The sequence below is a fragment of the Scatophagus argus genome, chromosome 1 (genome assembly GCF_020382885.2).
Source record: "Scatophagus argus isolate fScaArg1 chromosome 1, fScaArg1.pri, whole genome shotgun sequence".
Lineage (NCBI taxonomy): Eukaryota > Metazoa > Chordata > Actinopteri > Scatophagidae > Scatophagus > Scatophagus argus.
Window position 1 is genome coordinate 23,333,801 of NC_058493.1, and position 26,590 is coordinate 23,360,390.

Below are 26,590 nucleotides of genomic sequence, written 5' to 3' on the forward strand. Positions count from 1 at the left end.
ATGTCGGGATTCATTTGCGTCCTTTGTCAGGAGTTAATGGAGTTTTTGCACGGCTCGCTCTGAAAGTCTTTGAAGACACCAGAGCTGATGTGATGTGTATACAGCCGCCAGCGCTATTGCCTCTGATTGATTTGTTGTGTTTTTGTTAGCTCTGTGGTTGTTTTTGTTTCTCTTTATTTTGTCATATTATCTCAGATTTCAATGAATTTCAGGATGAAATATCATGCCAGTTTTTTTTTGTGTGTATGTTTCATGAGCTTCCATTACACATCACTGCATCCATCAAATACAGCATAGATGCTTTCCCTTCATTTCTTTGTTTTTTTTCCCTCTCATGTGAAATGGAAAGGAAATGGTACTGTCAGTTTGTACTGTACATGAGTTGTAAACAGTGTTTGTTTTTTTTAATGTCAGCTCCAAACTCTTTCATACTTTGCTTGGCCACATGTTCTCCTTCATGAAATTAGTTAAAAATTGTTTTTCAGTGTAGTGAGCTTCCCTCTCAACCTTCAAATTACTTGGATGATGTGAACCTTGAGGATGTAAAGCTGCACTACATCCTTTACTATTTACAGAGAAACTTGGTTGTTGTTGACCTAACAGTAAAGAAGAGAACAGAGAAAAGTACCACTCACCATTTTCTATTTTCTTATCAGGATATCTCTTTGGTGACAGAGGGGCTCTTCCTTTGCTGTTGCCCAAACCAGCTTGTAAAACTTGAGAATCATGGTTTTGATCAAGAAAGGGAGAGTATTATGAGAGTTTTCTGATTCCTTGCCCTTGAAGAAATATCCCTGAAGGAGGGGCAACAGCCTTCTGATCTTTTAGAAGTGTTTTGAGTTGCTCTTGAAAGAGCTGAAATCATTTGATTTCTAAAAACTGCATTTTGGACTTCTTATTATCAAGCTGAGATATTTTCAAGCGATAAATTAAACTTGATGTTGCTCAAAAGTAATCTTCAGTCATCACAAAGCCAGTATGTGGCTTGTCCCAAGGCTGTCCAGTTCAGAGGACAAAGGAAATGGATGTTCTGCATAGCTACAATTGTCATTTAGTGACACACACACACACAGATGTATACACTCATACACATCCTGCAGACTCCATACAAACTGTGAAGGGCACCACCCTTGCTTGTCATACATCCGTATGTTTGTCAGTTTGGGGGAATGTACTATTGGAAAGTCTTTTTTTTAAGTGTAAATTTCATAGTAAGCAATGCTTACCCTCAGGACCAACATGCAAATAATGATCGTCTAGCAGATAATCAGCCCACAGTGATGAGAGACTCTGTTATGTGGGAAAGATAGGAAGGGATTATTCACCTTTTCTTTTTGATATGTGGTCAACTTACCTAGTACAAGAAGAATAAGTGATCACTTATGCTTGAATAAGTTAGTCTCTCACTATCCAATTTCATCCCCTGGAGCAGCACGCAATTTTGTCCTAGTAATTATTTCTGAACAAATTAGTTTTCCATAGTCGCCTTTAATGTGTCTGAATCAGGCAAAACTGAATATAGAGGGAGTTTAGGAGTCTCTTGGTATTTGCAGTGTGTGAAAACCTGTATTTAATTGAGTGAATCAATAAGTGCCTTGATGCACTGTCAAAAGACCTGGAGAAATGAGCAATTTATTTACCAAACAGTATTAGACATTTAGCTGAGCTGAGGTTTCAGGCCTTAAAACATATCATTTAGTCCATATGATGAGGTTATAAATTTGACTTTTTCGAAATTGCAGTAGATTGTCCTGATGGATTCAGTCCTGGAGGGTTTAAATAGGAAACCTAAATACTTTGTGTTGTTTCACTGCAGTGTCATTTTAAGATTATATATCAGTGGTCTAGATCTTAAATTAATATTCCTTATTCCTAGGCTCTGTCCTTTCATATGATTTGTTTGTGACCGTGGAATAGAGTTGGTAAGTCAAACGAGTATAATTTGCATTATCTTAGATCAGCTGTTTTCAAAGTGCATTTTGGGGACCCCAGGGGTCTTTGAGAGGGTGTTAGGGCTCTGCAGCAAAGTGGACAGTTTATTTTTAGTAATACAGTGGAAGAATGTATGGCTATTCTGGTTGTAGGTTTCATACACTTTTGGTAATAAAACATCTAAAAGCAAAATTCTTATGAGCTGTGGAACCTTGGGACAGAATCTTATCAAATAGTGGTCTGTGGTCTGTCAGTTTAGCTGTCCTTGATGTGAAAAGGTTTGAGAACTGCTGTATTAGATAGCTTCTTAAGGCCAGTGCCATTTGTTTAGAATTATGTTTTTGAAATCTCTTTTTTTCCCCGTTTTGCCTCGTTCAAAAATGACAGCTGTAAGCCTGTTATCGTCCTGCATGAAGGTAGCTTACCGTGTCCTGGCCCTTTGGTTGTCAGTGTTGCACCTGTGAAACTGATGCTTTGAGCATGCTCAGTACAAATCTTGGTCATACTGTTTGTAACAATTATTCTTCGCCACAGCACATCTACATAACCTGGAGGGCAGGAACAAAGTACTACTCTGAAAATCAGCATTAGTGGATCTTTTACCCCCATTCTCCACAAATGAAAGAAAGACCATTAACATTTGTGTGTTTTCATTATGTAAATGGTGTTAACGCATACTCACAAATTGCCAACAGGAAAGCAATAATTTTCTCCTAGTGATCATAATGTGTCCAAGTGCATCATCTTGATTATGACACGCTAATTACATATCGCCTCATTCCTTCCACTCTGTCTTGCCCTACAGATTCAGAAAAACCAAGGATCTTTAATGGTAAGTTTTATTGCATTAGAATAGTGGGGAAAGAAAATAGAGGTCTCCCACACTATAGTCTGTTACTCTTGGTTGGCTCTCTCATTTGAAAGAAAAAAAACCCCAAAACACTCAAATTGCATTTTTGCAGTGAAATATTAGATCATGCTTAAACTGCTGGTATTACATTAGGTGCCATTATGGAATAATAAAAACATTCAAGAGCTGAAGGATGGCTTTGCCTGAGCTCGCTGCATTTGATTAATCTAAGTAGATACCTTTCTTTTTTATCACACTATTGATTTTTCTTATTGCCGTGAAATTCTATGTGGGATGACATGTTTTTTTTTTCTTTATCTCCTTGTGTCTCTCCTCTTCCAGCCTCTCCAGTTACTGCAATGCATCGTTGATGAGGTGAGTCGTCGTCTTATGTGCTTTTGCATCTAAAGTCAGTCCTAATGGCCCGGAAAGCTTATATTTTGTTTCCTAATGAAGCAAACCACTCAGGCGGCTTTGCTCCCCACTCACTCAACCCTTCACCCTATGCAACTGCCTCAGGCAATACACATATGCACACGCACATTACTGCAGAGGTTGGACTTGTCATGAGAGACACACACACAGCACCTCAGCTCTCAATTCTGTATACCACAAAATTTAACCAGGCCTGTTCTCATGACTGCAGTGGGTGTTTGTTTCGTTATTAGAAGGCACAACACGCAACTAAACAGATAGTAACAGAGAGATAAGAGAGACGGATGCTCGTGTATAAACACAGCAGTCACACCATGCGACAAAGCAAAAGATGAACTGAAAAACGTGATTTCATGAGATGCGGTGTTAACCAACATAAATGTGCCCTTTGCAGCTTTTTTTATGTCATAATTAACATGCCCTTGCCCCATCATTTCCAGTCAGTAAATAACTCAAACTTTGACAAATTTCACAATTGAAATCATCAAAAATCTGACATAGTTTGCACCCACAAAATGAGTTTACCTAGGTGACAAATGATAGTAACATGCTCTTATGTCCCATCTCAGCTTATCTGTGGAGAAACTTAAAGAACCAGGCTTTGTCACAATGCTACCCTACCTAAGCCTCGCCCGAGGAGTTTTACATTATTTGTACGACGGAAATGCTATGCGTCTGTGTGCGTGAATGTGTCAGTTCACACTACCTACATTTTCACCTTTCCCTCGTCTCTTTTCTTCTTGCTTTTCAGTTCTTTGCTGACTTACCCTAATAGCAAAAATGCCACAACACCTCTAAAGCCTAAATCCCCAAACCCCACCACCATCCATATTGCACATTAAACATACAAATGTCACTTGTCCTTAACTGCCTATAGATTGGCCCTAATTAATAATTAAATGCTTTCGGTTGTAATGGATTGACCCGGGCTGAACTGTTCATTAGTCAGCTAGATGGAGGCATCAGTCAAACTATTTTTCCCGTGCCTTTTTGTGCTCCTCCCCTTGAGGCGAGAGGACATTCTCTGTTGTCCCTAGTGGTCCTGTCTGTCCCAGCTAAGTCAGTGCTTTGGAGGCAGAGACAAGAGGATAAGCGCTCTTTGGAAAGATGAAGTTGCTCAGAGATAATGTAATGGTTGGGGGACTACATGAGAATGAAGGAAGCGTACTGGCCTCATTGCGCAGTACAATACGCAGAGAAGTGCTCTGTCTTGGATCTGGATTGTTCAGGAGCGAGTACACAGCGATGGCTCTGCCTTGCTCAGTTTTTAGGGCTCTTTAAATGATACAGTTACCAAACTGAAGTCCTTATCCTTCAGTTGTTCTGTTAGACCCATTTCTAAGTTACTATTTTATCTTTGTTTTTTTTAGCCAACATTTTATTTAGATGATTTGATGTTCAGTCTTCTCGATTTCAGCTCAGCCTTTGCCACAGGATCAACTCTTATTTATCAAACAGAACTTTTTAGTTTACTTTTTACTAGTGGTTGGTGATATCACCTGTTCTGTTGCCAAAATCTATCCCAGTTCTACAGAAACACTTTGGCTCCCCATCTACTCATGACAACCCTGCAGCCTGGCCTCTGAGTGTAATATTTGACTTTTGACCCTACATTTGAAAAACAAGTTACGAAAACCCTTTAGTCGTGTTTTTATCCACTGAGGAGCATCTCAGAAATGACGTCTTTTCTCTCTTGACATGATCATCATGAGAAAGTCATTCATGCTTTTTATATCATCTCAGCTATTTTATTGTATTCTGGGTTTTTCCTTTTATTTTTAATTGTCAGATTCTGCTTGCCTCATTGCAGTCGTGAAATGCTTTATTCCTGATTCAATCATGTTTAGCACTTTTTGAATTTGTTTTGAACTGTGTTGTACAGATAACATTTATTATCGTAGTACAGCTTGTAGGTTCAAGGTACCGTGGCGCCTCATGAATTGCCTTTTCATTTTTCCGTTATAAAACTAGCTGTATGAATCGATGAGCGTTGATCCCGTGATGTAGTCAGTTCAGCGCTAAGGTGTTTTTATTTGGGCATGTCATCAACATCATGGTACGTGTAATAAATTATACCTGACTCACTGACATTTAATAAGTATTGCCCATTGGTACATGCTGTACATGTGATCTAAACACTTTTTATATTCTTTAGGTGTGATGCTTTGAAGTTGTGTATGACTATAGACCACTGGGGATTTGAAAGTTGCTGTAATGGCTGAATTAGTAATAGGCTCCTGTGAGTGGGTCATTAATATTATTGCAGCTAGTGGTGTATGTATGGTGAGGGGTGGAGTGTGACAGTTTTCTTACTTTCTTTTTCTATCACACTCAAACACAGAGCGAGGCATAACTGAGAGGCTCAGTGAAGATCAAGTGAATACAGAGGTGATCATTAAGTTAAGGAAGACGGATTAATAGACTCACAAAGGATTGTAATTTTCACCTGAGTGAATCTCAGCACACGGCTACACATTAGTCAGACAAAGATACTGAAATAATTTCCGTGTGCCTGGTAGAGCGGCCTTGAAAATCATGACCTCAACATTTTCTCACTTACTTACTTACATATCTATTATTTAATTACCAAGCCATGCATCCCAGCACAATAGAGGATAACTTGAATGGAATTTTCTTAAATTTTGAAAGTTTAGTTTAGATTGGTTGTTTATATGGACAGTCCAGCAGACAGACCGTCTCCAGTTTTCTTAATGGTCCTTTCTGTGGTAGAAAGAATTTAAACAGTTAAAAGAATTGAATTGTGAGAACAATGTTGCTGTGTGGACTTAACAAAAATAATATTTAATGAATACGTATGTAGAAATTACAGCAGGTAGACTGATATAGCTATTGGCTCACTAATTGGTGCTGATAGGACATTTTACAGTCTATTGATATTGTTCATTTCCGTCACTAGAAATTATTTTTTGTGCAGCCAGCTCAAAAGCAACAATTCAAGTGTAATTTGAGTTTTCTTGAGGCCACTGCAATTTCAGTAAACAGTCAATTGCCTATCCTTCATCAAAGAATATGCAAGTGCCGTTGTGCCATTTGAAGTTTTTCAGTGCATTTTTTTTTTAATGTTAAACGGTGTTTAGTATATGGCAGAGAAACATACTCACATTATTCAGCCCAGGTCTTGAACGAGAAGTTCTCTGTAGCCTTTCCTGCTATCCGTCTACTGTCCGTCCTCATTAATGTCTCTCTCTCTCCTCTGTTTATTGAATAGCAAGTGGCTCCACTAATAAAGAACTCCCACTTTATTTTCAAGCCTGTAATTACTGATCTAATTTTGCCTAATAATTGCTTCATGGCAATGACATGTATATTTACTTGTACCCTTGTACCCTCATAGTGTGTGTTCTGTCTCATAGTGGAGTGTGCTGACAACCGGAGGAATAATTCACACAGACTAGTCACTTTCATCAGCCTGCTTGTCTTTTGTGCCCATTGCCTGCTGCCACATCAAAGCTGCAGCGGTGTTCCTCTCGGCTGGAGACATGAATACATGCATAAATGTGTGTGTTTGTGTTTGTGTCTGCAAAAAAGCGCATGTGCATGCAAATATGTGGGGAAAGTGCACAGAGAGATTTTGTATGAGATTTAGCCTACGCAACACATCAATTAGTTGTGTAGTCAACACTTTGCACAAAACTGTGGGTCCAATTGATCCTGTTTTTCTGGGTGTGTTTATGCTACACTTGCAGTTGCAAATTATTTGGTTCTCTCCTTCTAAACTGAATGTACACTCAAGCTTGTGGTGTGCACTGCTCAAGGGCATTTGTTTGTGCATGCCTGTGTGTGTGTGTACGTGCATGTGCTATGATATATTGCTCATCCAAGCGGCGGCAGCACTGTGAAGTGCAGCGAGATTAGAAGGGAACCCATTCCTTTGTTAATTTAAATGGGTTCATGCATCATGCTTTGCGGGAGCCTGCCGATCAGAGCATTAAGGAATGGCGAACACTGCCCAGAGGTGTTTTTAATGGCACAGCAGGGCTTCAGTTATAGAGGGATTTAATTCTCTGCATTTGAATAAACGTCTGGTTTTGGACTCAGGGTTTTTTGTTCATATCACTGGATGTCAGTGCTGTTCATATTACAGATCTTTTAGCACTTACACCTAGTATTTATCTGCTGGTCATCTTGCTTTAAATATTTTCTGATAGTACATCTGAGGTAAACATTCCTGTCTTTTGCACATATTGTGTGTGTGTGTGCTGGGATGCAGTACATTAATTGTTGGTGTTTTGCATAATAGCAGTTTTCTCATTTGTATGGAATGTGCCTCCCTATTTTGACATTTATATATGCCACATATTAGGGCTGGCCAATATGGCTAATAAATAATTTCTTTAATATTTTTAGGTTGTGCCACAGTATACATTATATATCTCGATATACACATTTTTCTCTAAACTAACATAGTGTAAATTCTCAAATAGTGGCTGAGGCCAGAGGGTCCATGGGCTGGTTGCATTGAAATGAACCTTGTCTTTGCCTTATATATAACTTAAAGTCAGACTTGCTCAACGCGTTTATTGTTGCTTAAAGAGTGACTAAGAATGAAATGAATGAAATTATGGCTGAGATAAGAACACTTTACAGAAGACAAGAAAGGTGTTTTTTTGTTGTTATTTTATTAACTTGGCTGCCAATCACCGTTCAGTGCAGCCATGAATACATCAGGCGATGAGTGTAGCATGTAGCCTTGAAAATGTACTTAACTGAATCCGGGCTCTTCAGCGTTATCTACTCTGAACGAATTTTATATCAGTAATTGTATGATAACATATAAATGTTAAACACTAAATGGTGCACTAGTGCACCTTTGAGACCTAGTCTCTATTGAATAAACACTAAAGCTTGAAGGAAACATCTTACCGTAGTCCTTTGGCAGGGAGAGCAGCTTTCCCGGCTTTACATCTCTGCTAAGCCGTTGATCTGTTTTAGCTGGATGGCCGCTGATGGTTAACATGTTAGCCACAATAACTACACAGTGTAGTTATGTCATTTCTTTGTTTTTTTCTGTCACCAGTGGATTGACCTGTAAACGCATTTTATCTTGCAACTCATTTGCAACAAAAACATAAGAAACCTAGTGGTATTTAATTTTGAACCTTGTTTGACATGTTGGCTTATCCCTCTGGAACCAGAAATTATGACCAGGCCTCTTAGCAGATTCCCAGGGGAGACAATAAGGAAAACTCAACCCAAATTTTTTTTACATTTCTTTTTTAAATGACGTGAATTCATTAATCAACATAAATTCAGTCACATATTGTAAACTAAAGGTGCCTTGGTCACAATCTTTGTCAGGCTGTATGATGCCAGTTTGACGCATCTGTGAGTCGAATCCCTACAATGTTAAAAGAAAGAGGTACATTAGTAGTATACTGGGTTTAATAATTTTAAACTAAGTTCATCCAAGTTTAAATAAATCTTCGTTGATGTCAGTTATCGTCATCCCAGGTTAAATTATTGTCGCTGTCGTCTAAGTTGTTTGATTCCTCTTCACAGGATCCTCCAGTTCTTCCTGTCGGCCAGTTCAGTGAAAAGTTTGTTCACTTCATCACTCAGTGGTGAGTCACCTGCTGTTGCTTTTTAATACGCTTTGTCTTGAGACTAGAAAGAAATAATTTTAATTAACGCCTCCAGATTTTAGATGTGATTTTCTGTTTTCAGTGTGTGTTGTGTGGTGTGTTTGTGACTCTAGTTTGGAGGAGCTTAATGTGAATGGCACAGTCAAACATCTGAGCGCCACAGAGCCAGACTGAACAATCACAATGATTAGATGTATTAAAGGTATCATGGTATACAATGAGATTGAAGGGCATTTACCTGTGTGTGTCTGTGCATTGTGCTTGTAATGGTTTTAGCAATGATTTTCAGTGCTGCTAATGTTGAATAAAAAGCTGTTCTTTTATGTTTGTTTGTTTTTTTAACAAAGAAGGGCTGATTTATCTAATGCAACAGGACAAAGACAGTGTTTACTCTGCATTTGCTTCTGATTCATTAGCCCCTTGTAACCTTTACTGTCACACAAGCATCTACACACACACACACACACACAAACCACATGCAAGAGTGTGTGATTGTGTACAGTACTCACTAGCCTGCGCCAGCTGTTGTTTATCCCCCATGCCTGCTTTATTTACTCAAACAAGGTACCTCTCTCTCAGGACAGACTGAGGTACTGGTGCCATGCCCTACCTTCTCCCAGGCTATTTTTACAGGGTCATGGCCCATTCATTGTGATACATAAACTCGTTACATGACTAGCTGCAGAAAGGTCCCTGCTCTAATTCCTCAAAGTCCCCAGTATGGGTCGTTTTGACAGATCCTGTATGAGTTGGAGGACACACGCAGAAACATGAATGTGAATCCACTGAGCCATTCTTCTTGCTTCAGTTTTAGTGCCCCGACTAATAAGAAATGTTAAACGATATGAGAAATATTAATTAAATGATTCTGTTTGAAATGAATGTGCTGTGTTGTTATAGTGTTTTCCTGTCTATCAAACGCTGTCGTTCTTTTAAAAGTTTGTTTCAAGCCTCCCTTTGAATATGTGTTTATAAATTATGCCTCTGAAATGAAGTGTTAGAACAAAAACATCTCTTGCACACTCACAATCAAAATTTGAATGGTGGCTGGATATAGACTTTTTTCTCCGTGGGTATAGACTGTTTTATCTCCTTTTTTTTTTCTTTTTTTTTTCTTTTCAGTATGCGGCGGCAACCCAAAGAGAGGCCTGCCCCTAATAACCTCATGGTAAGTTAAACCAAGCCTTCCATTGAACCGTTCCAAGGACCACAAAATATTGTTTTTGAATAACTGTGTACAGAGGGTTATGATCATATTCATGAATTCCAATGAAAATTCAATTAAACATAATTTTATTATGTTGATAGTGTTTGGAACATACAATTGTATTTTTTGCAATGATTGAGGTGCTCAGGTTCAAGGACCCTCAAAGTTGGCATTGCTGTCTTGAAACAACAGTAATGAACTTTTTACTAACAATGAAAGATGTCAGGGAGGTCAGCGAGAAACCTTGAGGATTGAAACCTACTTAGCGATAATTTGTTAAATTCACTGCATTGAAGCCAACCTGAATGAATCAGGCCAATTTGCAGTGCAAGAGTCAGATAATTCTAGTTTACAAAAATTAAATTTTATAGCCTAATAAAAATTTGAGCAAGGGACAAAAGGAAATTAATTTTAAGTGTTTCTGTGTGTGTGTGTGTGTTCGTTCCCAGCACCATGTAGACTACTTGTCTTTCATCTTAGTGTACAAATAATTAAATCTTAAAAATCTAAAAGTTTGCTGTCACCACAGTGACCCCATGTCTCCTCTTCAAGTTAGTAACACTTGGGTTGACTGAGTCTGTTTTTCTTTTTATTCATAAATATGAATCACCTGGTCCTTTTCAGAATGTTATAAGCCACCTTTCCTTTTTGGTAGTTTATGTGCACGTTGCAGCACTCATTCATGTAAGGTAAAATAGCCCGTGGCAGTGTGTACTTTAAGTATTCTCATTGAAATAATGAAATTTCTAATTGGATGGGCTCCGTTGTTCTCTTAATCTAAATTTTAAAAAGTCTAAATTTTAAAAATGTGAGAAGCTGAGACCCTGATAAATTATCTCCCAGCATTAAGAATATTAAAAGTATAAAGTTATTTTTTTTGTTATCATTAATAGCATTATGCAAATTTAAAATGCCATCGACAAGGAGTTCCACTTAAAATATACAAACGTGTTAATCAAAACAAATCAGTCTATACGGTGTCTATAGATTCTGTGCATTGTGGCTCTGGTACAGCACAGTTTTCAAAGTTCCTGCTTGTGCTGTCACGTGTCTCGATGATGTTCTCTGTTCTAGCAGTAGCACGCGGGGCTTCAGCAGTTTGCACAGATTGCCTTTTAAGAGCTGCAACACGCTCAGGTTTCTGTTTTAGGACCAAGGACAGCGACAGTTAGGTCCCCAGAGAGAGCAGGGCTGAAGGTTTGTGTAGTGGGGGACGCAGGGCTGGAGGGTGTAAATGCAGAGCTGATAACAGGATGTATGTTCTCAGTCTCACACCAGCAGGGAGGAGTGGAGGGAAATGTTGTCTAGACACTCGAATTCTTCCCTCCAGAAAAAGAGAAAGTGTTTCTGTGGAGGGTGAGACGCGCACTTCTTCTGTTGTTTTCTGCTCGTTGTATTTGCTTGGACACATCTACCTTTGTGTTTGTTGAGTGGTACCTTTTACTACTTTGGTGGATATTTGTATTTTTCTATATAATTGTTTTAGTGAAGAGGATGTTAGTTTTAGTTTGGCTGAAAAATCTGTTCTGTTTCCAGTTTTTTCTTCGACTGGCTGACTGTGCGCTTGACAAATCTTCTCTGCTGCTTTTCTGTTTATTCTTCCACGGCGAAGACTTTGAATACTTGAAGAGATTGAATTATAAGATCACTTTCACATTGTGCTCTTGTGGCTTATTGTGTTCTCCATGGCTTGTTTTCACAGCCAAAGCTTCATTTCAACACACACACATTTATCTGATAACATCAGCATATGAATACCACTGATCCCAGGATCCTCTGTAAACCTAAATATTATCCAGTGGTTCTGATCAGTTTGTCTACACTCCAATATGTATTTAATTCTATAATATATATATGATATAATTTTTGTGTTAACCAGAATATCCTCCATAATTTGAGATTACAAACTGCAAGTCTCCTTAGGGTTCTTGTCTCCAGCTGGTAAACTGAATGCTCTCTTCAGTGATGCATGTGTGCTACGTCCAGCTTGCAGCCCGTGTTAGACTACAAGAAAGAATGTTTATTACTCTGCTTAACAGGATGATGACTTGGCGAGTCCTGCCATTTTTTTTCCTTCTTGTTTGTTGGGAAGCACAAGTGTTGTCTTGTAGCTTCCTTTTCCTCCTGTATCCCTCCCCCACCCCCCAATATTTCCGGTCATCATCATTGCTCAGACACACACTCTTCTCCACATTGTTATGTCTCCCTTTTTTTCTACTCACACTTTCTACTCCATCTCTCATCTTTCCATTGCCTATATTTTTGTCTTCCTGTAGGCCTTTCATTTCTTCCTCTGCCCACGATGAACTCAGATATAAGGTCACGGGTGCCTGCCTTTGTGGCACCAGCCTGCTGATTGTCTTTCTCTCTCCGTCCTCCTCCTCCTCCTCCTCCTCCTCCTCCTCCTCCGCTCACGCTACCCCCAGCCTCCTGAGTACATTAAAACTCTTTACCTATTCTATCTGTATGTTAATGCACCTAGCCACAGCTCGCCTTTTTCCCTCTTCGTGCGCTGTAGAGAAACTGCCACCATTTGCTCTCAGTTTTTATCTTTGCAGCTCGTTTCTCCTGGAAGCTAATGTGGGAAATCACACAGAAGTGTAGAAACTGAGCAAATAATGTCACTTTATGACCATACAAACTCACCTAGTAGTTCTAGCTTGCTCATCAGGTTTCAGCATGTGGTTTCTCTAATCACTGGTATAGCTTTTATTGACATTGTTTTCGCTGGGATTTTATCCTATTAGATGTTCTTTAAAGGGCTGCTGTTTGATTGCATGCCTGCTCTTGATGGGTTTCGTTCCTGAAGCTGTAAACAGTCTGCCACAACTACTTATACTGGATGCTTTGCTCATACTCTTTATAATTCATCCGGTTAACTTAACCTTTTTTTTTTTCATTTTTTGCAGCTAAGAGGTGCAGTGAAAGAAGAAATTCCAACATTGATAGAATGAAACAAAATTAAACAATGTGTCCTTTTCACCACATTCTGATACACAAACACAATCCTCCAAAAATGTTGTTTTTGTAAAGTTTAATATGTTGATCGATTGGTGAATTGGCACACATTTGGTCATTACTGCCTCAATTAAGCATTTTCAAAAAAAGTTGAGTTTTTAGTGACACACAAAATGTAACAAGTAAATGTGTGGCTTTTAATGTGATACCTTACCAAGAAGTCTCAGCACTAAAGGAAACACTGAGTTAAGCTGAGCCCAGATGGTTTACACCATGACTCATAATCAGTTTGTCACTTTGTTGGATGCTAAACTAGTCAAGGCTTTATCAGTAAGAGACCTTTCTTCTTCTTCCTCTTCTTCTTCCCATTTCTTCAAGTCCCTTCCTTTGTAAAGAATCACATCAGACAGAAAAGTGGGTCTGTTTTTCTGTCCTCATACTAATGCATCTTTCATTGTGGACACTCTATCCTGTCATCATAAGCTCATGACGTTAGTCAGCTGAGGAGACTTTCCATTGGCCTGCTCCCAGGATGTAAGCTGGAGATGACCTGTCCAGTCTGAGGTTTCCTGCTTTTGATTCTTTGTCCTCCCTCGTCTCTTTCAGTACAAGAGCTGGTCTGCAGGCAGCACATACTTCCTTATTTATTAACCGCTGGGGTGAAAAAAGACAGAAAATGTAGCGTTTGTGACTCATTACATTTAGCTTCATATTAATAGATTTGCAGGGCCAAATACAAGTGGTGTATCGATGTTTTGCATGTCTGTGCGCTTGTTTTTGCATGTGTTCATTTGTGTGTATGAGACGCATGATCCCACACTGTTATTGTCTTTGATTGAGATTCGATGGACAATTCATTTCTCCCTCCTCCCCTCTCCTTCGTCGTCCCCCGTTCCCCAGCCAGCAGCCTTCACACAGCCTTTTAGCACCCTTGTCAATGCAATCCTCCTATTCTGCTTTTCTATTCATAGACACACATACACACACAAATTTCGTTGCCCCCTTTCAACCCCGGAAACACCAGATGAGCCCCTCAGTTTCTCACAAAAGAGCCCCTCCTGTCTCGGACTGTTCTCAAATCGAGTTTAGAAACACAAAAACACAGAGAAGCTGAGCAGCACCAAGTTTTGACCCCTTCCAGCTTCGGTATCAACAACTGTGGATAATTGTTATACTACATCATGTCAACCTAGTAACCACTGACCCTTACCATCCACACTGCTGATTCCTCCATTCATTAACTCTATTCACAACAAAATAGTTTCTTATAACTTTCTTATTTATTTATTTTGAAGAAGAAGCCACTGAAAAGATTCTAATGTCCTTTACTGACTTACTTAGTGACACCACATTGTGGAAACAGACATGTATGAGATGTTGCATGCAGTGGATTGGGGTCCGCAGAATAACAGAATATGACAGACGCTCTCAGAGTGTTGCTTCCCAATTTCTTCAGCATTTTCATGTCTGCAGATCATGTGATACTATTAAAGAAGAGGTGATGTGTGATATTCTCAAGACCTGGTGATGGTTTTACTATAAAGTCACTGGTCCTTGTTGGTGAAGTTGAGTTGAAGTTGTCATGTGTCCCAAACTTTGGGAGTACTTTTAGTGTCCGAGGAATACGTGTCAAACTCTTTACATTGCTATATGTGCAAAAAGGATTTTCCCGTGCGGATTTATATATCATTGGACCTATTTGGAGGTACACGTCTCAAACTTCGTCCTTAAACTTTTCTGTCAGCCCCTCTGCTGCTGAATGTTTTCACAGCTCTCACATCCCTTGGGTCTTCTTTGACATAAACCCAGAGAGATTTGGAAGGAGCTTTACATGCTTGGATCATTAAGTTTAGAGGGGAAACAACAGTGTAACACTAAGAGAAGTCCTCTGAAGATCTCTGTGCGCTGAGATCGACCAAAGTACACGTACATTTCATTCATGCGCACAGCAGCTATAGCCAGACAGTTTCCGGAGGGAGCAAGTGGTTAGCATGCAGATCTGTAGAGACCCTGTTATTCTATCTGCCTCCTCGCCCTTCTCTCCGTCTCACACACACACTCACTGACAAACACACCATATTTCCTCCAATTCCATCACTAATGAGGTGGTGACCAGTCTCTTGTTATAATTGCCTCAAACTCCTTTTAATTTCTTCTGAGCATATTAATCAAACATAGAGTTATTTAAAATCGCATGAATTAATCTTAGATTAAACAGACCCTTCAAAGGCTTCGAACAATTAAAGACTTAGGTAGAATTTCCCCTGGGTTTGGGCCATTTCTGTTTGAGCGGAGCAGTTGCAGGTGATTATCCCATTTTGATGTGGCCAGACGGTGATTAATGTAACTTTTAAATGAGTCCTTGCCCCCCCCAATCTCACCTCTGTCCTCACACTGCTACAGCAGAAAGTCACAGCACCTTCACTGACCTAAGGAGTGGTTATTCACTCGGTATTTATAACACTTCGCTTACAGGTTTCATATTTAAGTTGCAAGTAGTTTAATTAGGGTGTGTGTGTGAGAGAGAGAGAGAGACAGAGGATGTATTACTACATCCTTAATATCAGGGTGTGTTTGTGTGTACCTGTATGCGGCTGCATCAACCCAAGGCACGTTAATGACAATCTGAAGCAGTTTATCTGTCTGGAAACTCTATCTGTAGTGAGTCCACTCCCTCAAACGTGCTTGATGTGATTGCAGTTCGTGCCACACTGGATAATCAGAGCAGAGTTCGGTACGTAAAATCTGAGTGTGCCTGCTACCTCGTGTTTGCTGAGACCGCAGTGAAGTAAGTCAGTTAAATATCGTAACAAGGTCGATTTATTGGTAGTGCGACTGCAGACGGAGTTTGATCAGTAGTCATGGAATTAAAGATGTTTAAATTTCCATCTTCTCGGTCATGTTGGCTTAAGTGTTTAGACAGGAAGTTCATTTTTGGTCATGGAAACACCAGTTCATAAAACAGTCTCAACACAGGGCCTGTGAAATGAAGTTTGACGCTTTGACGTTTGTCTCTGGTTCTCTCTTTCTCTTATTTTTTTAGTTTTTTGATTTTATATGATGACATTTAATTAGCTGTATTTTGTGTTGGCTTAAGGATACGTTCAGTTCTGAACCACGGCTTCAAACGCAAAACTGCTCGGAGTGAGTTAATGTCGTGCTTCTGAATCAGAATCAGAATCAGAAAAGACTTTATTGCCATGTAAGTGAAGAGGTTTCACATTACTAGGAATTTGTCTTGGTGATTGGTGCATACATAGAACATAACAGTAACATATAATTGAAGAATAAAATAAAATAAAAAATAATAAAAATAAAATAGAATAAGGTAACACAAAATAAAATAAGTGAAATAAATACTTTACTGGAGGTAGTTCAAAGTAAGGTAGTGCAGGGTGGAGTATAGTGCAGTGTCTGTGCATGTATGGTGTGTGAGTGCGTGTTGACAAGCCACGCACCTTCATCCAGGTCAGATTCCAGCAGATGTGTCCGGCCTGTCAGGGTTAATTTCTGGAGCAGAGGTGGTGGTAGAGAATTTAAAACACCACTCAGGACTTTCTTCTTTATTTCGGTATCAGTCCCTCTTTACTGAGGCAAGGAAGAATGATTGATGAGATGGGTATCCAGCACATAGGGGCACCCAGGAGCGTCCACTCCACCCGTCTCATACTTACACACACACACAAGCTCACACTGATATGAGAGTAATTAACCTCAGACTGTGTTAACCCCAGCTGCCCATTAGAAGGACAACAGGATTGATGGGGCTCCCCCCAAGTCCTTCACAATCTCTAGTTCGTCGGGGATTAGAGCACTCAGGAATGTGTTACCATTTTCTTTCAAACTATAAAACTACACCAGAATAAACATGTGGCGACTGAACGTTCACACACTGTAAAGTAACCAAAGTGAGCAACAGTCAAAATCAAACAGTTTGATTTTGGTAGATTTCATAGAGGAATCATGATGCTACAGTAACTTCACTGTTCACTGTAGTCACCCTTCATGTGACTTTCCTTTTAGATACATGCACATATTCTTTTCCAGTGTGACCGCAAATAGACAAGAAGCCTCCCAGGAGGAAGAAAGTGGACCATCACTACCAGTCTGTCCTACTAATCTTACAATGCCTACACCAGTTTGGATGTTGCTGTGGAGTTTTTTTAACATTGTGTCACCCCAGAAACAAAAACAAAAAAATCAAACTGGTAACGTCACTGTTACAGTGAGGTATGATATTCTTATTGACAGAATGGGCTTATTTCCCTAATGGCAAAGCGCAGTAAAGTAATTGTAAAAGGCATTTGCGAATATTTAGGCTCACTTTAAAATATTTTCAGTGTTTTATGAAAAAATGTGCTCATCCATAAGTGAAGTAATGAGTCTAATAACCTTTGTTCTAGTTTTAAACATTGTATTGTAGCCCGACCAAACACAGTATTTTTTACAATAATACCTTTCAAGCACTAAATATCAAATGGACATTTTAAAACATTATTATTGGCTGACATATACACAGACACCAGTTAATTTCTGATCATTTCAGATCTCAGAAATTCCTCTTCAGGTCAGTTGTCCATTTTGAGGAGGGTCACAGTTCATGATTAATTGCCATAATGATCAGCGATCTGGTTCGCACACAGTTGGATGGATTTCTGACATGTCCAGAAATGTGGTTGGCCTTCTTGCACTTGGAGCTGTTCTGAGGTTTGATATCTGCTGTCAAACATGGTAAATCGTAGTCGGCTTGTTTTGATATTACTTGAGCAGTATTTTACATGTTGTGCCTAAAACTCTTTGGAGCCGTCTTGCTCGATTAAATAATAAGAAGAAGAAATAATAAGAATTTCCCATCAGGGATAAATAAAGGAATTGTGATTCTGATTCTGAAACTTCACTGAAGTTGTCACTGGACATTACTAAAAGACTGTGGTTCTTATGTCTCACATTCAGTGTGAGCACCTACACTGTGGCCCACTGATCCATACAGTGTGAGAAGAAAAGCTGCAGGCTTTGGCCTTGAAGAAGAAGTGTACAAAATTAATAACAATATACTCATTGTCTTCTTTGCTCACGCTCAGACTGAGCTATTAGCAGGGACAGTCTTCAGGACGTATATCAGCAAAATCAACGTTGACAAGTTCATTTAAACTGGCCGGCCGCGGCGCTGTTTATCTAATTGGTCACCCACACACCACAAATAAAATTCATGGTCAGTCTCAGTTGATGTGTCTCATTTACAGCCCCCTCCCCTCTCACCTCTGACCTCTCTGCGACCTCCGGGACCTCTGGCTCTGGTCTGGAAAGTGTCCCAGATGAGGCTGGTGATTGGGACTGTTGTCATTGAGATATCACATGTGACATCTCTGTTTCAGCCCTGCGGCAGTAACAAGTGAACCCCGCAAGCATTTAACAAACTTTATGAGCTACCAACCGACAGAGACGTGGTCACGGCTTTTCAAGAGCTTGCTGATCACCATCACTGATGAAAAATCTGGACTCTTTGTTGAAAATCTGGGGTGTGGGGGGACTAATTTACCTGAGATTTTCTTAGCGGTTGACAGTTTGTGTTATTGCCACTGCTGCCTTTTATTACAAAGCTCATTTTACAGCCTGTGATGATTCATGTCAATCATTAAAGATATTTCTTAAAAATGACCTGAAAAGCCATTACTTAAACGTGTGGCTTTTATACCAAATCTGTTGGACATAAATATTTAAGAGGGTTTAATGGTGTTCTTGTTTTGTTTATTTCTATTTTATTATTATTTCTTGAGTTATGCTTTAGAATAATTATACAAGTAGAACTAAACCGTACACTTCACATAAAGCTGTAATAATTTTTGTGACTTCAATCTGTTTGATGATAAAAATGATATTGCGGAGCAGTTATAAACATTTTTGATAGCGATGGGAACATCTTTTTGTTGTTGTTTTTATGAAAGCTTATTACTTGGGTTGCCACACCCACTTCAGTCCGTATTTACCACGGATGGCACTTATTCTCAAGGTCGTATGTGTGGTGCATAAAGTGCAGTCTGTCTGGATACGTCTCTGCAATTTAGTCTCAAAAAAATAAATAATGTACTCACAAAACCTAACTTGAATAATCAGCCGCATCTTTGCCATTACTTTTATTTTGAAAAAAAATTGTCATTAAACTCTGACCTTTTGAATTAATTTCCTCCTCGTCGTTAGATCCAGATTCATCAAATTAAACCTTTAAATTCAATAATTTTGCTTTTAAGCTGTTTGTCTTCTTTATGATACAAAATAAAACCAAACTTGTCAGTTCTAAAATAAATAAATAAATAAACACTTCTGTCTTTCTCTTAATGTTTTAGGAACATTCATTCATCATTCAGTATAACGATGGAAACGCAGAGGTGGTTTCCATGTGGGTTTGTCGCTGTCTGGAGGAGAGACGAGCTCAACAGGCTCAGGGACACGTCTGACGTCCTCCTGCTGTCCGCCCACGTTGGACCAGGACGTTTGATCCCAAACCTTGAACACTTAACGGCTTCGGGGTCAAGTACGTCCATGTGCACTGTACAAGTGACTTTATATACAAGGACAAATATCACTAGATGTCGAATACTTCTTGTGAGTAAATCTCACACGAAGTATTTATGTGTCTTGCGCTGTGACATTGAGGAGCTCCTTTGAACTCTGAATATCTGCATCCAAAACGTGCACAGAAACCTGCGCTGTCTTTACTTGCGGTGGTCTCCATCTGCAGCTTCATCCCGCCGTGCTTCAGGAGTATACTGAAACCCAGTGAGCGTCGCAGGTCCAACTGAACTAAATAACTTCAGAGTGTAAGACTGCAATACGCTGGCAGTCATCCTCTGTTTGTGGGATGGGATCTCAAATAACCGGCTTGTGCTTTACTGTTGACAGCCCTCTCGTGAATGTTAAGGTTTTTTGCCTGTGAGTAACTGCCCATGTGTGTGCCTGTTTTTCCAGTGGTGTAAATTAATACCTCAGCAAACTTCGGTTGTACCTGTAACAGGAAGGGTCCCCCCCCCCCCCAAAAGAAAAACTACTAGTTTCGATACCAGGACTAGAACATTTGTACTCAGTTGTCTCCTAATCCTGTGAGGATACAAAGCTCGGTCTCTGTCTTAAGGAATGTTTAAATGAACAACAAGCCTGTGGTATCAAAGAATTTGAGACGCTTCTGCAGTGTTAAAATGGAGTGAAATGTTGACACGGACAATGACAAAACGGTTCATTGTTCACACCCACCGGGAGGAACCAGGGTTTATTTCCATTTTGATCCTGCCTTTTTATCTTTTATTTCCATTTGAATGAACGGTCGGAGAGGAACTTGCGCTGGAGCAGTTCTCCGTGTTCATTCAGCAGCCATTTACGCAAACGCAACATGATCCGTAACTCTTCTTCCCCTTGCAAACCAGTTTTAAGCTTTTGTTTTATCCACTTCTTCATCAGTAAATCCTTTAGGAAGATATGTCATGTGCTTTACCAAAATTATACAATTCTGTTGCGTTGCCTAATGAGATCAGCTGATAGGCAGTGCTGTAGAGGGGAAGCATTAATGCAGTGCACTTAACGCCAAAGACCGTTGACGAACCAAATGGTGAATTATATGGATTTCTCCTGACAGAGGCGCACTTAGTGGGTAAAGTGACTGAAATGAATTGCTTTGACAATGTCTTTGTGTGCAGCTGTTGAAATATGTCGTGCTCAAGTGCAATTAAATGCCATTACTTCCACAAAGGCACAGGAAACACAGCCAGCGGTGACGCGTGCAGCGGGAGCATCGCTGGAAACAAACCTAACAGCAGTATGTCAGGGCAACAAAAAAGGCTTAAAGCATCATTTTGTTATACATGTGGTGAGTACTTTCTTCAGTATGCTGGTTGTGTACTCTGCTGTGTCCAAATCCATACTACACACATATGAAATTTGTCTGGTTTTTGATGGCCGACAAAGCAGTGTGTGGAAAACTGATTGAAAATGGCAGAGTGGCAGCTCCAGTATCTTCTTGAAAACAAAAAAAGGAAATCCAATTCAGTTTTAGCTCATGGTCAGCTTACTGGCTTCTAGAACTAGAAAGTAGAAAGTTTTGGTGCACGCTAGTAAGTGGAGTATTTTATCAGATTTCTGTTCCAAAGGATTTCTGTTTCTTATAAATACAAAATCATTCAGTTAAAAATATCTTAAATACTAACCAAAACTGTTTACCATGAAAGTTAAATACAGCAGCCCATACTGACATTAACTGCTCATCACTGCAGTGTAATTGGTCATAATAGGTCAACAAGTGAAAACCATAACAGGAATATATTGACATGGATTTTTCCTCAGTTGCACAAAAATTGAAAATATACCCTTCATTATATCACACATATCTGAATTAACTGTCACTGTGGGTAAATCAAATTCTACACAATTATCAGTGCATCTGCGAGACAGAAGTTGTCCTTAAATGCAACTTAAGCAGTGTGGTAAAACTAATGAATGCTTGCGAAATAGGAGGAGTGTGAAGTGGCCGCTGGTTGCTCGTGAACACTCTGCAAATATTAATGTATTCTTTAAACCCAAATGAAACCAAAAAATGACTTAAAAAAAAAAAACTTTTTCATTTATCTGAACACATGTACTTTAAACTCCAAATCTTCTGATATTTTACTGTTTGGCAATGTGTATTCATTGACTGTGATTTCTAAATATGCATCTGCAGTATCGGTGAAAATATTTATTATTATTATTTTTTTACTTTTCAGCCTGCACATAACAGAGATCACCTCTTGTGACTCTAGCCCTGTTATTTTTCCTGTCTTTGCTAAAACCACAAAGCATTAAGTCAGTGATGGGACTCAGCAGAAATATTAGTGCTGATACATTACTGACTGATTATGGCCTTTTCTGTACTTATCTGTGTTGGCACATATTCCAACCATAATGCACAAGTAATAATAAAATGTATTTAAACATAATCATGTTGTTAAGCTTGAGATTCATTTCACTTTATGTTGTACCATATATTCTCTTCTTTATCTCCGTCTACATGTTGTGATTGTATTTTGAAAGGAGAACAGATTTCACTGCTTCACGAGTCAATCGTATTGAGGATACGCTCTACGTTTGAGTATTTGTAACTAACATATCACCTTCTGACTTCTCTTCATCAGCCCAGATGGTTCAAGTAGATTCTCTGTAGATGAAGTTTCTCTGGACTTAAACGCGTTTGTACGACTGACGTCTTGTTGACTTTTATTCTTGTCACTCATTTCCTGTATCGCTCTCGATTTTGCTAACTTTTTAAAGTTGTAGCGCTTTTGAAGTCTGGCTATAAATGTGCAATGAAAACAGAAAACGGAACATTTAGGAAAATGCTGGAAAGCTTACCAGCTGTCCCTGTTTCATGTTACGTACAGTTTCTTAGTTGGTTTTGAGTACCTAAAACATTTACAAGCATAATCCAGTATACTTCGATACACAATAATGCTTACGACATTGACTTCTGTGTGTTTTGTTGTCCCACGATGTGGTGCATTGAATAATTACATGTTAACTGAAGACGGTGGTGAGACGGCTCCAGAAACAGCCAACTAAAACACAAACTAATACCTGATTCTGATATTAAGTGTAATGCAGTGCAGTTCAATAGTAAACAAACAAACTGCAGGCTCTAAAATGGATTTTAAATTCAGTCGACACCTCTCTAAAACAGTTCACACACTGTAAACCTTCATGAATGTAGGATTTATTGCAGGCCTGTTGTGTTTAACTAAATTTAGCTGTGCGGTTTAACTAATAAACTGGCGACCGAGTGTAGGTTGATGGTTTTTAAATTGCAATAACAAGACTTGGGACACCTGCAGGACATGGCCCCAACTTGTCACATGACTTTATGTTTATAGAGGAAAGAGGGTCACTTCATTAATAGTTTGACATTTGCATGTCTTGGCGTAGACTGACCCAAACCTGACAGCACCTCACTATCCTTTAAGTTCAGTTAAAATTTGCATTTCATAATTAATCTTGGTCAACCTTTAATTAACCTCAGCCTTATTCTTGGTTATTAATTTGTGCATTAACCTGTGAAAATAATTCAAAGTACACACATACTGTGAAGTCTAATAAGGAGATTGTTTTACATTGTTTTTTTTTTTCCTTTTCATCTTAAGCTATCAATGAGGCCTCACATTTTGTTTTTGTGCAAGTCAATACAGCTGAATCGAAAAGGTCTGTTATAACTCTGTACGTTACTGAACATGAAGCCTTCAGTATGCATACTTTCACCTGTCAGAGTTTATAAGAGGAGCTAAAGTGAAACATGGACATCTTGATAACAGGATTTTAACCTCAGACCCGTCAGGAGGAACCATTAAGAAGTAATTTAACCAGACACTCAACGGAGCCTCTCAACAGCCTCACAAACTAATCCTAACAAGGCTCTGAATGTAATACAAATATACACCACTGAATTAACAGTTCAGAACACAATATGATGAGTATTTTTAAAAACTACCAAAATCAGCCACAATTTTAGTGTAAATATATTCATTAATTCAAGTCATTTAATGTTAAAAAATGTGCCACTGTGAAAACTGTTTGGCTAATCTCAGTTTGTCAAAAAATATGGTTTGAAATAGAAGATCATCCGCCAGCATTACCTTGAATAATCGACATTTGATAACTTGCTGTTTTGAGACTTTTAGAGAGAAACTGAGGCCCAAACAGTTAAACAACAGACAATACCAAAAGTCATAGTGATAGCAGCATCCTGATTTCTGGTTGATTTTAGCCATGCTAACTGGTCAACAACTATTGGATGAGTTGCAGTGGACTTTAGTGCAGACATTCGTGGTTCCCAGAGGATGAATCCTACTGATTTTGGTTTGCCAATCTGATTTGTCTTCCAGTGCCACCTTGAAGTTGACATTCTTTTAATTAGAATAAAATATCTTTACAACTGTTGCATAGTTTGCCATATAGTTTTGTCCTCATACCCACTTGTTGATTTGTATCACAAATGGCTGGATTAAAAACAGTGAAGCGTCACTGTTCACAACTGCAGGAATCAAGAATAAACAAAACATTCTTGCCAAATATGACATTAATGTCCATGCAAATAAAGGATGGCATTCACCAAAATCCTTTAATGTAAAAAGGTTGGGGGGGGTTTATTGTTATTTTTTTTTTATTTTTTACTGTCATGTGATAAAATAACTTTACGGCTCACATAGGCTGCATTTTTCTCAAATAATCTCTCAAATCTTTTCTTTTGTCTCGAGCGTCAAATAGATCAGACCTCAACAAAAGAAGTTCATGTAAAGATCACACAATACTTGTCTTGCTTTCACCATAAAATTATTTTTAAATAAAGAAGTTTTGTATTTACTTAGGTCCTCCCCAGGCTTCCTTACTGACACTTGACACTTGTGGCATTCACAGCTTTGTTGTGTTACTTACTGTTAGTCATACTTTGCTCAATTGGAGACCTTGTACAAAGTAATTTATACAATTTTCTGTCTGAATGCAGCTTCATACACATTGACTGGCAGCAGGATCTGATTTGTGGAACACAGCAGAGCCGTGAAGACATTTCAGGACCCTGACACACACCTAAACAGCATGCAGTCAGTCAGTGCTGTGTTGCATTGTGTGTATTATGAACTTTTTAAAAGGAGCCTCAGAAAGCAGAAGGACAGATGATGTGATTTCAAAGCTCTTTCATGCTTATATGAACATGCAGAAATTCATTCCTTACTTTATTTGAAATAAAGTAAGGAATGAAAATCGGGTTAAGCAAAATTATTTTGTTAATGAGGTTACCTTCACTGATCCTCCCACTGTCACATATATAGCTATTTGACTCCTTTTTACACCGCAATTTATTATTCAGTCATTCTTCTGAGAGACACCCAAAGGCAGTAATACAACAAATACCCACTCTGAGCCAGAATACTGCTTGGCCTTGTATTTATTTATTTTAAAATTACAAGAATTTCTAGTGGCAAAGAGAACTGTCTCTATACTGACTGAACTTCCTGCCAGCAAAGTCCCAAAGTCGAAAAGTGCATAGTCGGCTCTGTAGTGCACCACTGCAGCATCTGTCCAAAGTCATTTTGCTTTTGTCTCACTTACTGTAGAAGCCTTTCAAACAACAACAACACTGGACGCCTGCTACCAGATCAATGAGAGAGTTGTGCTTAAATATCAGCCCATAGGCCGCTGCGTGCCTCCAGTCAAAGGCTCTTCTGAACTTGGGGAAGAACTGCAAAGCTCGTCGTCCTTTCAAGAGGGAACATCTTTAAACATTTTTGCTTCTTTCTGAAACTGACAATCCTGAAGTATCTGCTCACTTCCCACAGCTGGTCAAGTGTACTTGTTTTAAAATCAGCAGTATTATTTGCTGTTAATTCGCCTCACATACACACTGCTGGCTATTCAAGTACTCCCACCATGCATCACTTCCAAAAATCTGACCGTACTATAAAGGCCATTGGCTGAGTGTACCTGCAGTTCACACTTTAAATGCAGCTCCTTTGCAAAAGGGTTACAGTGAGTTCATTAACAACAGAACCCTTTTGAATTGCTTAATTGCTTTCCAAAGTAAGGAGTAATATTGATCCAAATGGGAACAAGATGTTTCTCGGACTCTTAAGTGAAATGCTCATGTCTGCATGTTAGCATGTTCAAAGCAACTATGTTAGGATTCTGGTGTCTCGCGGGTACCGTGTTTACTAATTACTTCAGTTTGTTAAAATGATGACATTTGTGAGTTATGGGAATGTGTTTAGTTTTGTGGGTACTTGTTCATAAAACGAAGAATTGGGCACATTGAAAGTGACTGACCAATGAAAAGTAAGCGAATTACAATTCATCTTGAGCAGAACTTGAATGTTTGTACCAAGTGACATGGCCATCCATCCACAGGCTGTTAAGACCTGTCACTCAAAACCTCATTAAAAATCATAGGATATCACCAAAGTCATTGGCATTCATCCTCTGGTGATCATGAATGTTGGCTTACTTGTTTCTCAGCAAAAATTTGTTTTGATCAATATGTAATGACATCATTGCCATTATGGATCACAGCTCCAACAATCCACTATATCTATAGGGCTGATCAGGAAACAGTGAGTGTCCTTTCATGAAAACCCTGCATGCCCTCCTTTGTTTTAAGACCTGCGAATGGATGCATTGGAGGGCAATGCCAGTCATCCAGCTTGGTCCAAACTGAAATATCCCACCAGCTGTTGGATGGATCCCCACGAGATCAGACATTGATGGTCCTCAGCAGACGAATCCTGCTGACTTTGATGGTTCCCACACTTTGCTTGCAGCACCACCAACAGGTTATTTGAGCCTTTACTAGGACTGGATTTTGTTTGTACTGTAAAGAACTTTGGGTCGGTTGGAAGGATTAATCATTCGTGTACCTGACAGTGTGAATAAGGCTCACTTTTACTGCATCTCAGAGAAAATAATTGAACACTGAAATTAATACACTTAAGTATTTTATTTCTATGGAAGAGGAGCTCTGGATGTTACTTGGCCCCAGTTATTTGTGAAACCCTTGCTGAAGCATTGAGTGAAGACTCTCCCTGAGCTCCTAAACTTAAGTCA

The 26,590-nt window shown here is 39.1% G+C and overlaps 1 protein-coding gene across 1 annotated transcript in view; it reads left to right on the forward strand.

Annotated features, from left to right (window-relative positions):
• Positions 1 to 21,948, forward strand: part of map2k5 (mitogen-activated protein kinase kinase 5) — a 46,940-nt gene extending 24,992 nt beyond the window's left edge. The window contains exons 18-22 of the mRNA XM_046393258.1: positions 2,738 to 2,764; positions 3,125 to 3,157; positions 8,738 to 8,799; positions 9,943 to 9,988; positions 19,330 to 21,948. Of these exons, the coding sequence (XP_046249214.1) occupies positions 2,738 to 2,764; positions 3,125 to 3,157; positions 8,738 to 8,799; positions 9,943 to 9,988; positions 19,330 to 19,440 (279 nt within the window). The 3' untranslated portion in view covers positions 19,441 to 21,948. The remainder of the gene's footprint in view (positions 1 to 2,737; positions 2,765 to 3,124; positions 3,158 to 8,737; positions 8,800 to 9,942; positions 9,989 to 19,329) is intronic.
• The last annotated feature ends 4,642 nt before the right edge of the window (positions 21,949 to 26,590 follow it).